The sequence below is a fragment of the Bactrocera latifrons genome, unplaced genomic scaffold, assembly GCF_001853355.1.
Source record: "Bactrocera latifrons isolate USDA-ARS-PBARC rearing strain unplaced genomic scaffold, ASM185335v1 scaffold_203, whole genome shotgun sequence".
NCBI classification, from domain to species: domain Eukaryota; kingdom Metazoa; phylum Arthropoda; class Insecta; order Diptera; family Tephritidae; genus Bactrocera; species Bactrocera latifrons.
The window spans coordinates 95,640-110,750 of NW_017535553.1; the positions used below are offsets into that span (position 1 = coordinate 95,640).

Below are 15,111 nucleotides of genomic sequence, written 5' to 3' on the forward strand. Positions count from 1 at the left end.
AAAAAAAAAAAAAACGAAAGGGACAATTGAAGTCAATATGGCTTACGATTAATAAATACAAACAAATGAGCGCGCAGAAAGGTGGCTTTAAGCGTGTGCGTGTGCATGGGAGTCACAGTGTAAAAAGTTGTATAGTAGAGTGAGCATGAATGAACGACTTCCGCTGCAGGGAAAAAATAAAACAAATAATTCCCTTCCTATTATTAGTACGAGTACGCATGTGTGGAAAGCTTTTCCAAAGAGATCTAACTTAAAAATTGTAAAAACAGGGTTTGGATTAGTCTCTCCGACCTCACATTGAATCAGAAATAAAATAATTAGAAATGCTCCGCTGCTGTAGTGCATCTACAATCGTAATTTTATGACGACAACCCGAAATTCGGTAACATCAGATACAATCGGCATKCACGCCAAATAAAATATTATTTGATGAGCTCTATAAGCCTGCCTGAACTCAATCACAAACCAGTTATGGAGAACCAGTTGATTACCCTAAAAGGCTTATACTCATCACGAATTGTATGATTATACCGCGTAAGTTGCTTCTATTTATCGCCCTTCGCCAAGCGCTTTTGTTTGCAGTCAATCGTTTGTATGGCTGACGGCGCAAATGTAGCATAAAAATTAAAATTTACGTAAATTGTGRCAAGTGTWTGTACATATGTATATGGGTGCTTACTGTATATTTGTATGAATGTGTATAGCTAGGCTTCTGTGTGTGTGTGCGTACGGTCAATGACTAAAGGTTTATGAAAGAGCGTACGTAATTCTCCATTGTTGCTCCTTCCAATGTCCCTTTTGACAGCGGAAGCATTTATATGGCTGCGGGTGACCTTTTATGGAGAATACAAATGTATTCAGCGTTTACTTTTGACAAGAAAACAGGTGAAAAGGGTGTGCGAGAAGGAAAATCGATTTTTTCTAACTCTAATATTCATCGAACGGAATGCAGAAGCTGAAATTCACAGTTTTACTGACCTAGGGTGCTTTAGAAATACATATCGTCACCTAATGCACAAAATTTTCATAAGTTTATAGGCGAACGTTATAAAAAAAACCATAAATATTGAAACAAATTTGAGTTTTGGTTATTAAATTGTTATATTTTTGTTATTATATTTTACAGCGATTTTCGATTTTTTTTTTACGATACGTTGTTTTGCAGTTTAGGTGACATATGGAGGTGAATATCTCATTTTTGAGCTTATAGACCCAAACCCCTAAATAATATATAGCGTAACTGATTGTCGAATTCAAATGTTCTGCATTTTTTTGTTATCTTCGAAGATATTTTTGTGAARCAATTTAATCTTTCAACTTAATACAACAAATTCCGCACATTAGTCTTTCAAACAATTTTTTGTTAAAAAAAAGGAAATAAAACTTTAAAGAATTTCTAAAAACAAAGCAAGCTAATTAATTCAAAGAAATCTAAATATACCATCCAAGTCCATATTTCAGCGCTTTGGTCCACCTGTTGGTGCACAATTCGAATTCTTTCGCAAATGCCTCAGCGCTTAGATTTCACAGGCATCTACACCTGTATGGGCAACATAATGTCTTACCATCCTCACATCGATCACTTTCCACATGCCAAAAGAATCCGCATTCTTGTCTAAGAATAACTTTYTCTCTACAAAAAATACTACACAACCAACAGCGAAGGAAACAGACGCTCCACCAATAAGGCAAGCAAAAGAATGCTGCAGCACWAGTCAAACATATTGGCAATTTTCAATTTCTACAGCAATTGACTATTTTTAAATCGCCGCCAACAACAAAGCAGGCGCGAGACGTGCCAGCGCACAAGCAAATGTATAATGAGTGCACATTTGTCGCAGAAGAAAGGCGCTGCAAGGSGACGTATTGTTAAGGGGTTCGAGCTATACAGYTAACCTGCTTGTGTTGCGCACGTCCGACGCTCGAACGATTAGCGGTGATCGACAGCGATCTATACAGATCGCGACGCGCATCTTTCACTGTCGTCCGCCATTTGAGCGACGCGACGCGCGCCGGACGCTRCTAAGCCACTACCTGTCGCTGCCTTGGAAGGCCGTTTCTATCAACTCTGCTTGGTGCTCCTTGTAATTTGTACGCCTCTTTAGCTAATTGAACCGGCTGTGACGTGTGTGCAGACGGCGCACAATTTCCTTYAGTTCAGTRATCAGTTAATCACTGTTTGCAGCACGCCAGTCGCTGCTACTTGACTTGAAATGCGCAGACGGCGCGTAAAGAAATTAACTCTATTGTGACTTTTCACAACGAATRCGCGCAACATTTGGGCAAGGCGTTACGGCACGCGCAAAATAAATCACCGGTCAGTGGCCGCATGAAGCCGCGCGGCGGTCCGACTGCCTGTTAGATGTAGATCGTCTAATCTACAACAGTCACATTCATGTTTTACGGCTGACAAACTGGCAGAGTTGGCTTTTCCAAAACGCAGACGCAGTCGTAGCTTCTATGAATCTGCTGCACCACCGTTTTCAAGACACACATTCAGTTCTGGCTTGGCAATTGGCTTGCTGTACATGATCGAGAGTGCGCCAAACAAGCGGCTGGTGTTAACCTGTTGGACTTTTAGCGGCGCCAATCTGCTTCGCTACCGTTTAGTGGCGGTTCCTTATTGCTGGTTACGCCACTCAACTGGCCTAGTGTAGGCTGGCGCTGTGAGTTAGACGTGATAGAGTGGGCGTGGCGGTTTTAAATTACACTTTTTGCGCGTTCAGCGTCGCACGAGTTTACCGTAATTGTTGCATAAATGCCAGTTATTTTTAAGGGGAGCACTCAAAAGTTAAACAAAATGGGTTTAGTGGAAAAGAAATAAGAAAAAGGTCAACGATGTCAAGAAAATATTGTGTCAAATATGCTTAGCTGATAAAAATCTGCATCATTTGGTATGCGCATAGAAATAAGTTTTGTTAAGCATTTTTGTTTAATGTGTCAGCGCGACTTGTGGTAATTTACTTAAGCGGATGTTCTTGGCTAAAAATTTGAAAAAAATCMAAAAAATATGTTTTCTCATAATTCTTTAGTTTAGATATTTAAAAATATCTTCCTAAAAGGATTTTCCAAAATTCATATTTTTTTCGAAGTTATAGTTGCTTTAGTATCTTGCCAAGTGGTTAAATCAGTGTTCACTTACGCTACCTGAAACTGCTGCTACTAACCAAGAAGCCATTGTTTTATTTTTCAGATGATCGCAGGGATGAAATCATGGCGAGGAGGACACGGCCTTTTCCAAATCTACTTGAAGAACATATAATTCAATTTATTTTTTTTTTTTAAATAAATATTGTGTACTCTTCAAATATAAATACACAAATGATGAAAAAATTCAATAGAAAAAATATTAAATGCTTTGCTTTATCAATTGTCACAAAAGCGCTTGAAATTCTGGCCTCTAGACTAGAACACCACTTTAAATTATTATAAACACATTGGTTATCAAATAAAGAACGCCCGCATTATGAAATGTGACCGTGAAAATTTATGGATTTACCTTTATTTGCTTACTTTTATGAGTTTGAGTTAAATAAAAAAGGTATTAACTCAAATTGATTCACGGTTTTGTCAATTATGTAAATTTTTTGGAGTCTTKCCTTATATAGAGTCAACAAATTGCTCGTAAATTCAACATCCAATCAAAAATGTAGGTAAAAGTTCGCCAAATAAGGTTGGCTCAGTGTAATTTATTCAACTTTTTTCAGCAAAATTTTTGAGATTGAGAATAAAGAGACTTCACAGAAATKACTTAAGAAAATGCTAACATTATATTTGGTTATAAATACTTCATCTTTATAAACATTTATCACTGTAYACTCGCATCTCCACCTACAGTTCGATATACAGCTATCGCCCAATAAAAGTACACAAGGTATRCCCTCTAATAAAAACAATTAATCACAGAAAAGTCAAGAAGGTTAGGAAGTTACAACCATTATCTATTTGTTTTGATCAACAGCACACACTTACAATACTCGTATTCACAMTATGTCGATTTCACTCATAAGAAAGGGAAACTCGCGCTTTCATATTTGATGATCCTCGAAACTTGAGTGGCGATCAGGGTCAACATTTCACTTATTATTGATATTTCAGTGGATGACATGGCGATTTTTTTTTTGTATAAGCAACAAAGCAAAAAATCAAATTGATGACAGTGTGAAAATGAAGTTGTTAAAAGCGACGAAAAAGGGTACTAACTAAAGTGATACTCAAGGATGACGAAAAAACAGCATGTCAGTCTCCCTGGTTTCTTGCACCTTTAGACAATATAATATAACGGYTGTTGTAGAAGAAATAAATAATATAAATAGAAAAAATGATGACATGTATTTTATAAAAAAAAAAATATGGACATTATTTTTGCAGCTAGTTTTTRGATGAGTTCATTAATTTCTTGTAGAATGACTGGCGTTTTCGGCAGCGTSGCGCAAGCTAATAACGAAGTGAGTTAAAAGTGAAACAAAGTTTCAAATGAAGCAATGAGGAAGGTAAGCAGTTGCTTACAAAACTATCGTGTGTGCCAACAGTGCAAGATAGAATCTCTACAAGCATATCAAGAAAATATGATCGTGTCGTAAATTATACGATTCTAGCTAYATATAGTCACCCAAAATGCAAAAAAACATAACATCATTTTTCATAAGTTTACATACGAAGGAAAATCGATATCATAGAAACCATTAATATTAAATAAAATGAGTTTTGTTTATAAATTGGTTATGTATTAGTTATATGTTGGTTATGTCTATCAGAGGAAGTCGAAAATTGTATGYTAATACGATGAATTGAATCGTAAGCACTAATAAACTCAATTTCGACTTTTTTGATGATATGTTGTTTTGCATTTTAGTTGACGATATGTATGTATAGCATGTACTTAGAAGYGTGACCAGCTGGAACTAGCGCTGCGCATTTCCACAAAATAGGTTAATATTTTGCGTTTATTTAGCATTTATACCAAAAATTAATAATCTTAACAAACCATAAAGCCTTATGACGCACACCCATTTATTCGTATGTTATTTGTGGGTGTGTGTGGGCAAATATCTGATCATCGTTTGTATCTGCTTGCTGTTTCAGATGCACAAAATGCGCGTTTGCCGTTGGCATTCGACGCAGCTATTTTGCTAAAAGTTTTTATAAATCTCCCAAGTGTACGAAATGGAGTGATCTCATCATCTCTGATACTGCGCTGTGAATGTCTGTTCATTTGCTTTTTTTTTTGTCTCAGACAYATGGGTAGGAAATTGTAATTACTTTCGCTCAAGCAAAAGTTCAGATAAAAATTCAAAAATGACAAATTGCAACAACAAGCAGTGAGAACATCTGAAATAATCAACAAGTCTGTTGAAATTTGTGTAAAAACGTTTAAATTGATTTTGAACATTTGCTGGCAATTATTGCCGCGACGCAAATCGTGCTCGTGTTATCTAACACGCTCGTGTGTGGCAACAAGTGTTAAGTAAATAGACATTCGAGTTTTCTTCTTCTAATGAGCAAAACATATTTTTGTRTTTTGAAAAATTACACTCGTTAAAAGGAAAAATTAAATATACTATATACTTATACGTTYGGCTATAACCGCATAAACGGTGTCTACCTCAGTAGAGAAGAGAAAGATGTCGCTATCACATTGACCCTTGCCAAAGTAAAAAAAGTTCATAAAATGACAAAAATCATTTTAAAATATTTTCGAATTTTTAAAAACAAAATTTGGAGAGATGTACAAGACCATTTATCAAATTTCAAAGAAATTAGTTAAGTAGCACTTTAGTATCATATCAACCACCTCAAAAAATGTAGTTTCGAGAAAACGCTTTCAAAGTTTTGGTTAACGTTGCCTGGTCCAGTTGACACGATAMTAAAACGCCAATAACTTCGCAAATGATTTGAACTATGAAAAATCCAGTTATGGATACATTTTTGAATATCTAAGCTATCGACAWATGAACAAAAAATTTCGAWTTTTTTCATTTCTATACTAGAACAGCCCCTTAAGCCTCTCTGAAGTGAAGTTTTTTTTTGCGGACGCCAGTTTTTTTTGACAAACATCGAAAATTCTAGTCTGGCTTCCATCGTTAGTACTATTCATTATTGTAATAATAGATTTGTTTAGTTTCTGGATTTTTGGTAATTTTGAGCAGAAAAACACTTCCGAAGTGCTCTTGTAGATAGGCTATGGTATCAACGGAATCCAAAAATTATCAAAATAAATCAGATTGTTAAACTACATTAAATTCCTTAAAATCTACGTTATTTTGATGTATTTACCCAGTAAAATGTTTCTTAAAATCAAATTACGAAAAACGAGATTTTTTTTGGACTCTGAAGTGGCCATACCTCCTAAAGGTTATTACATATGTAGGTTACCTCGAGCAAGAACGGTATATTTTCAATAATTTCATATGCAAAATTAAATATTTTATTAAAATTTTTAATATTCCAAAGATAATTAAAAAAATATTTTGTGAAAATTTAAAAGGAAAATATTCAAAACTCAGTCTGTATCCCCAAAACTATTACTCGGATCACCTTGAGAATTAAAAAMAATATTCTAGAAATGTTATAAGCTAATAAAAACTCGATTTTTGGAAACGGTAAAACCCATGTACCCTCACTATAACAATATCAAAAGTAAGAACACTTTTTTTACAACAAAATCTACTGTAAAAACTCATCCATACGACCCACTGAACTACAAAAACAATCATAAAATGAAATAAATTTATAATAATTTTTAATTATTCAGTATGTCATTTGCTACACTTGATTCGCAGTTTGTCTCACTTGTGTCACTCAACGTTTGCTGCAAATTATCGAGGCATAGTTTAGAATCGCACAGACAAAAGCCTTTTTCTAAACTTGACACTCAATTCCGCTAATTATTTTGGCATATAAATGCGGCAATGATGTCATTTGGCGAAAATTTTACATTTTTAAAAAGCATTTGAGCGAGCGGTTGAAATTTAACGGAATTCTGCAAATAAGCGACGAAACAGGTATTAATAAATAATTTCGTATTTTATGAATAAAGGCTTTGTKTACACAAATGCGCGAGTACATAAGCGGTGCTGAGACAACAATGAGTTATCTAAAGCCAATGAGACAAATGGAATGTGCAAACAATGAGTAAAAATATATGGGAAACGCAATAAAATTAATTAACAAATATTTCGCAATAGATAATGGTTCGCAAAAAAGACATTTCTTTCTAAGGGTTCATGAGCTGAAACACTACTTTTAGAAAGGAACTTTGTAAAATATGTATACATCGTCATCTAAAATGCAAAACAATGATACAAAATTAGTTTTTTTATGGCTTACGATTCACTACATCATATTACTTATATGTATGTAGCATTAGATTTTTGGCTTCCGCTGTCAGATATAACCAATAYATAACTATTTATCATAACCACTTTATAACCAAAACTCAAATTTCAAAGTTCAATGTGAGTGGTTTCTATATATGGTTTTTTGCATATATTTACGTAACAAACTTGATAAATCACAAAGCAAAATATTTCCAAAACAAAACTAAAGAATTCTGCTATTTTTACAGTTGCGCCAACGTTTGCATATAGATTTTGATAAAGCGCTCGATAGATAGTGACCGTTGTCAGCAATAAACATTAAACAATCTAAAAGCTATCCCCTCCGCTTTCTGCTCCACCTCACGTGCTGCCTTCTCTGCCGCTCAGCGAAACGAACACSACAAAGAAAAGTCATTGGCGTAAATAAATGCTATCTACGTAAATACTAGTGCTCAGCTAAATGCCGTTAGATAAGCGTTGATGTTGCAGATAAGAAAGCCGTGTTTTTGTTTTGCAAAATTACAAAAATAACAAYAAATTGTTGACTAAAAAAATAGTCGCAAACTCGCAGATTATAGAGGCGACTTATGGCCGTTGATTTATGAGCGGTTGAACGCCCGACTGCTAGAAAAATCAAGGACTTTTTTCTTAAACCAACAGTCAAGGATTTAAGTGGTATTACAGAAAATGAAGTACATTTGATATAAAGTGCTAAATAAATACAGCTATAAAACGGTTTATACATATACTAATGAAGAAAAAATATATAAATATATAATCATCACGTGGTGAAATTTGAATGCAATCAGTCGAAATTAAGTTTTTTATTATAAATGCATATTCTTTAATCTAATCTAATCTATTTAAAATTAGCATAATTAAGTCATTTGACAATTAAATTAATTAAAATTAATTAAAAATAATAATAAAATAATAAAAAACTAGTTTGAGATTTCTTTTTTAATAAAAAATGCACTCAACGTTCTGTAAGTGACAAGGCGATAACCTATTAGTGAGCAATTCTTAAATATATACATATGTATGAATAATGCAGATAAGGCATTCGGTGGCTGCATTAATTTCCTTTGCATTGAGARGCAATGTTGCGAGTTTAAGCGGACAGTAAACTAACTCGAAAGACAATTAAAAATGCATTAATTTCACAGCTATCGGAAAAATAATAGAATAATTATGTAAATAAGGTTACTAGCAACAATTTTAGATTTTGAAGCACGCGCTAAATGCTCAACATAAAGTATTTGTTTAAGTTCCTTCTATTCTTTTAAGTYTCAAAATTTATTTAAAATAACACAAAACAAAAAAAAAACAACTTCGGTTGCACTGAAGCTATAATAATCGTCACATCTGCATTTCTTRTGGTATCATAGGGTATACAAATGTCTTTGTATTGTTTCTGATCGAAAGGTTTGTATGATAGCTATTTGCTATAACGGTCCGATCTCAGAAAWTTGTTCTCAGATTGTAGCCTTGCCTTGAATAATAATCTATGATATAAAAAATTTCGGGAAGACAACTGCCAAATAAAAATATCACTATTATATTGGCTAGTCGAAAAAGTATTTTCGTACTTTGTCAATAGATKTCATTGCACTCGTATATCTCTAGTGCTACGAATCACATTGTGTCGTACCATATTTGTGTGTGTGTTTAAGCCAATTTGAAGCGTAAATATTCTTTTTACAAAAAATGACCTTTTTGAGAAATCGTTATTTTGCCAGAAATACAATTTTGACTACTTGACTTTTTGATGAGAACCTGTATTTTCTGACTTGCAAGTGGACACAAACATTTAAGAAAAAGTTTGGAGAAACTTAATATTAACAAGTACATATGCCTTAACTTAATATTACTTAATTAATTTTTTTACAAAAAAAAAATAAAAAATAAATTAAAAAATGTGTAATGCCTCAAACCACCTTCGAATTTTTCCGAAAAAAACATTGTTAACCAACAAACTCATAACAACAATAAAAAACACATAATAATACGGTCTTAAAAAGTATATTCGTGTGCACGAAAGTATTATCACATTTCAACGCAAACATGTAATTAAGTAATTATTATTATTCGCTACACAATTTCATAAATCACACCACACATCTCTGTTTTCTCAGCTTAGTTAATCTTTTATTTTTTTGCCTTTGTTTTTCTCATAATAATACCCGTTTGGGTCCGTGTTGCACTCGCACTCAACATAAAACTACTTTGTTGTTGTTTTGTTGTTGTGTTGCTGTGTAATTTAATTGAAAAAAATTGGCGTCATTAATGTGTGAAAATGCAGTGCTCGTAATAACAGCAATTTTATCTGGCTATTGGACAGCGGAAAAGTAAAAGTTCCGGCAATTTAAAACTGGCAAACTAACTAAAGCCAAAATTTTAACTAATACTCGAAAATAATCGCAATGCATTGGGCTGCAGTACTTTGTTGTTGCKTGAACTTTTTGTCATGCGAAAATTGCGGCGCATTGTGACATGGCAGTATGGTCCAGTCTTGCATATGATCATACAACGTAACCTGCTTGTAAAAATATAACGCGCTGTTATTGCATTATGCGCTTGGTCAATATTGTTGGGCTTCATAACGACATAACTCAATAAGCCATTTTAGTTGCCACAAACTATTTACTTATAACACATGCACAACTGGTGCATATAATTACCTATATATATATATATATACTATACATACATATATGTATACCTACATATGCATAAAAGAGTGCGCCGCCGTTTCGGCATCAAACGCTTGACGACAGCAACTGCTTTGGCGCGTTTCSGCATTATTGATTTAGCGGGTCAGCCCCTCACAAGCAAAGCTTCGTCTTTCATTTGCTGCCATCATCACACACACATATCGCAGAGCTCTTATTCATAATAATGGTTTTAATAATAGTGCGCGGTGTGTTGCCGCAACTTTTACCAAAAACCAAAACAAAAAACCAAAGTGTTGAAATGTGCTATTATTGCAGTTCAGCTTCTTTCAAGCTGTCTCCACGTGCGCTGCTCGTCAAATGCTGTAAAGCTAATMATGAAATGGCCTTAAAACTGCCTCTGTTATGACATTTGAGTTTTGGTAACACCGAAATATGTTAATAATAATCAATAACCGCAATAGTTCGTTAAAATACRACAAATGACCGAAATGTTGGAAGAAATGATTGCGGAAACTCTTTTGTTTGACATATGAATACATACCAATGTGTTTAAATTTTTCAGTTTTATGCTYCAATAAAAGTTTAATTTGCTAGCGACACTAATTATATTTTTTCATAAAAAAATATTTTTATTTTTGCAATAATTTTTTACATAATTATTAATTTTCGTCTTKTTAATGGTTCGTGCGTTTGTATAGGATTCAAATAATTGTTAGTTTTTGCGAAAAAAATGTGACAATATTGTAACGTAAAGGTGTTTGAGTTGCTATTGGAGTTATTTGTAAGGTTTTCGTTAAAATTTTATTTTAATTTAATATTATTATTAATATTTTAATATTATATTTCTCATTATTAATTAATATTATCTGTATAGTCGTTCAGTTTATGAGATATCGAACTGAAATTCGGTACATGTCGGTTTCTCCCTAAGAGGCTTCTTATTTGTCGGAATCGCCGATAACGGACTACTATGGCATATAGCTGCCAAACAAACTKAACGATCGAARTCAAAAGMTTGTATGRAAAACTCATWTAAATAYATATTKATATATGTACATACATATGTACTCTTTTCGCAAATTAGTATGCATTCAGGAAGTAGACTGCCTGCTTCCCGTTTTGCATACCAAAATTAAGACCTATTCTTTCCCATCGCAACCAAATCCAATGGTTAACCAAATATGCGAAGCAACTCTGTATTCATGAGCAATGAAGAGCGTTTAGCATTAAATGCTGCAGAACGTGCGAGCATGTGTGTTGTGCTTACTAATGCTTAGACAAATATTGTCAGTCAGTCTAGCGCATTTATTCGACCCATTTTCAAATACACGGAATACCCATCACAAATTCCAACACATTACAGTCACTAAATACATAAATTCCACGTCATTGGCAGCAGCAACAACAACAACAACATCCAATTTGTCACATGGCACATTTGCAAATGTGAAATTCCAAATAGTTACAATTTATAATGTGTGAGTGTGTAMGTGTATATTTGTGTGTGAATGTGACAAGTGGGTTGAAGTGGCGTACGAAGGCGGAAGATGTGCGTGAATACCCAACGCTTAAACTGATTTTACTCTTTTTTTCTATGCACTCACACATCTACAATGAGCACACACTCACGCACACATACATATATATATACATATATACAACACATTAAACAAGTGTGTGTTCGTTTTTATTAATTTCGCAAAAATGTTGCTGACAACTGTCACTGCTGCAGCAACTGACTGCCTGTTCGTCACTGCATGCATCGCTGTCAGAAACCATTGCTGACACTTTTATTAACACACACATATTTACATTTTTAAATTTATACATGCCAGTTGCTTGTACGACACTTTTCACTGCTGTCTATTCCTCGTTAGCTGCGCGCCGCTTGACATGATTTACGCAAAGTGTGATGTTTTCGTTGTTATTGCAGCTGTTTATCGCAGTTTGCATTTCTTAATCGATGTCAATTGCAATTTTAGCGCACATTTCAGCGTTGAGARAAACTTTAATAGAATTAAAAAGGAAGGTGGCAATTAATGGTTTCACAAGCTAAGCGAATTAGCTGTGAAGTATGTTATGTAAGCACGATTAGCCAGGACGAGGCAATTAACTATGGGTAGCACTAATAGCTTAGGCATTTTTATTGCGCAATATTTCATAGGTTATTGATAAGAGTAACTAGTGATGAAATTAACAAGAAAAAACTCGCGAAATTTTTTATGCAATGAAGAGAGAAAAATTGTGCAAAAATCAAGTACAATAGTTTCCGCCTATTACACTTCCGAACAAGCTGCAATTTCAATAGGCTGGCAAACCTGAATTTGAAATGAGCATATGTAGTAAAATCAAATAAGAGACAAGCAAAAACAAAGAAGAAACAACAACTAGCGTAACAGCAGCAACAAAGCAGTAAATGTGACAATGAACAACTGTCAGCAAGACAGCAGTGGYAACGCTTAGCAAACAGATACCACTACCAGCTTTGAACAGCATTTCCAATTGCAATAACAGCAACAAYAAACACGACAGACATGTTTTCAATTGAATTACAAGTAAAATCGATGTTTACCGCCAAACAACTSTTACCSCACCAATRCACCACAGTGGCATGATGAAACCACAGCGCAGCGGAAAATCGCTACTGAAAATTTCGGAGTCCATTACATTTCCGCAGCTTTTGCTGACGAAGCCAAYGCGTAGTCATTAAAACACAATATACACAAATAAAGCAATTATACAGGCAATAACAAMAATTACATATGACAGTATTAGGTTGCATGCCACCAATGAAATGAAAAACAGGTCAAGTGTTTCGTAATYGAAAAAGCGAAAACAAAAATAAGGAAAAATGTATAAACCTTTTAAATTGAAATGAAACATAACCAAAGTTGGTGGCTAATTAAACGAGTTAACAAGATCAAACTGCAAAAGAAATTATTAAACAAATCACTGTGCAGCCGCAGCCACTTAGCCGGTCAGCGCCGACACGCCGCCGTCCATATTCATTTATTCCACATCAACCGGCAGCCGACGTCCGCCGTCCGCCGTCAAGTGCTTAGCGCATGCGACTCTTTAATTGCTCGGCAGTTAACACCGAAGTGCTAAAAGTTGTGCATTGTCAACTAACAACAACCTTATGTTGCGTTTGTTGTTGTTGTTGTTGATCTCTCAAGCGATTATTGTCTAAACAGTGGCGACGTGCTTGCGGCCAAAAACACTTGTTTGCTCGTTAATAACTGGGCAAAGACGGCATAAGTCGCCAATTATGTCCAAAGTCGAAATGTTCTTTTCGAAGGTTTTTGAAGCTAGAGACCAAAAAGTCGAAACTACTGATTAGTTGCGGGTTGTTTGCGAATTTATGATGGTGGTAAAAATATATTCAGTTTAAAATATTTATATGGCTTTGGTATTGAAAGGTTTGTAATTAACCCAAACTTTAGTGAAAGCTTTATGCTGGAGTTAAAAACTTACGACAGAGTTCTCACCTAGTCATAAGCTTGATTTTGAAAGCTTACGAAAGATGTGTATTACAACTAGTGATATACTTTCGTGAGAACTTTGAACTAGTAATATGCTTTCGTAAGAGCTTACTTCTAGTGATTTCAGATCAGTTAAAGCCTTCGTCGGAGATTTAATTTAGTGATATGCTGTCGTGAGAACTTTCATCTAATAATAAGCTTTCAGCTCAGCACATTAAGTGAAAGCTTTCGTGTGAGCTTTCAACTAGCGATAAGCTCTTAATTCAGTACAATTTTGCAGTTTATTTTTGATAGCTTATATACAGCAAAAATAAAACAATCTGCTAATATTCCACGAAAAAACCCACCGAATTCACTTCTCATTTTATTAGTAAAAAAATATTTGTATTTAACGATCTTCGCATTGAGTCCCGTATTAAACCTTCTTTATGTTTAACGATCTTTGTATTCAGCCTCGTATTATAAATAACTATTTATGTTAATTACTCTCCATCTCCGCGTAATTCTCACACTCCAAGACAACACGCTACCTCACCTGATTTCCGCTTCTCGCGATCGGGCACCACCAAGCTTTTGGCGCGCTTTACWCGCAACGAACGCCGTCGTATGGAACGCAGAAAAGCTTCAGGCATGCGTGAAAAACGCTGTGGCGTTTCGGGCGGCTTTGCTGCCGCCGTGCGTTCGGGTAAAAAGAAATTCTTCACGGCCAACATGTTGCATGAATTTGAAGAGAAGTAGTTAATTTGTTAGGGTGGTACGACAATTTAAACCGACTGCATGTAGATTCTCAAAACGATTTTAGTTTTTAGCACAATTTTCATTATTCACTAAACAYTTATTTCACCACTTCAAAAATTGTGTCGTACTTCTTTTTGTCACGCTCTTTGCATTAAAATTTGTCAACACTTTTGGTTGGTATTCCAACGTTTGTTGTTCGCTTGTGATTTCTTCGCTATTTCAAGTTTGGTAAGCATGTTGTTATATTATGATTTTTATTATTATTTTTTGTTTCGAATTCATTGTCGCAGAATAATTTGCATGTGTAAATATTTATTAACTTGTGACTAAGATGTCTTATTCTTCGTAACACTTGATGTTTTTCGCTTTTCGATGGCTCTTGCTGCGCTTTAGTCACCTGCTAATTGTGATGAGTTGTATAATACACATTTTTGCATAAATTTATTTTGTGGTTTTTTGCTTTTATCCGCGAATTTCAAATCCAATCTGTTGCCCTTGTGTGATATAAGCGGCGCTGTGGTGATGAAATACGGTTGTAGGTTTATGCGGACTCGTTTGGAAGTAACTTCCGATCCGTTATCTTTAACAAATCAACTATTTTTTAGTTAAACAAAAATAAATTTATTTTCACTGTTTCGCAATTGCAAATTTTCCACCCATTTGCGAAATATTTTCGCCGTCACACATACACAAAAGCAAATTTTATAATTTATTTCAATTGAAATTATTTTTCAAAAAGTCCACACACATAATTTATTATTACTGTTTGTATACACTTTCCACTACGCGTTAAATGCGCGTGTATTTTCGTTCATACGATTAATGAAACGCGCTACGAACRCACAACAAACCACTCAAATACGAAGTCAAATCAAAACTAAGGGATATTTCGCTTCA

General features: G+C 34.5%; 1 protein-coding gene across 4 annotated transcripts in view; it reads right to left on the minus strand.

The window, feature by feature from the left end:
• LOC108968122 (centaurin-gamma-1A) overlaps positions 1-15,111 on the minus strand; it is a 262,919-nt gene that overhangs the window by 51,552 nt on the left and 196,256 nt on the right. Inside the window, exon 1 of one of the 4 annotated variants that reach the window (XM_018931911.1) lies at positions 14,012-14,883. The exons of the other annotated variants lie outside the window; for them this stretch is intronic. Coding sequence (XP_018787456.1) covers positions 14,012-14,189 — 178 coding nt within the window. The 5' untranslated portion in view covers positions 14,190-14,883. Of the gene's footprint in view, positions 1-14,011; positions 14,884-15,111 lie in introns of those variants that run through there. 4 annotated transcript variants of the gene reach the window in all.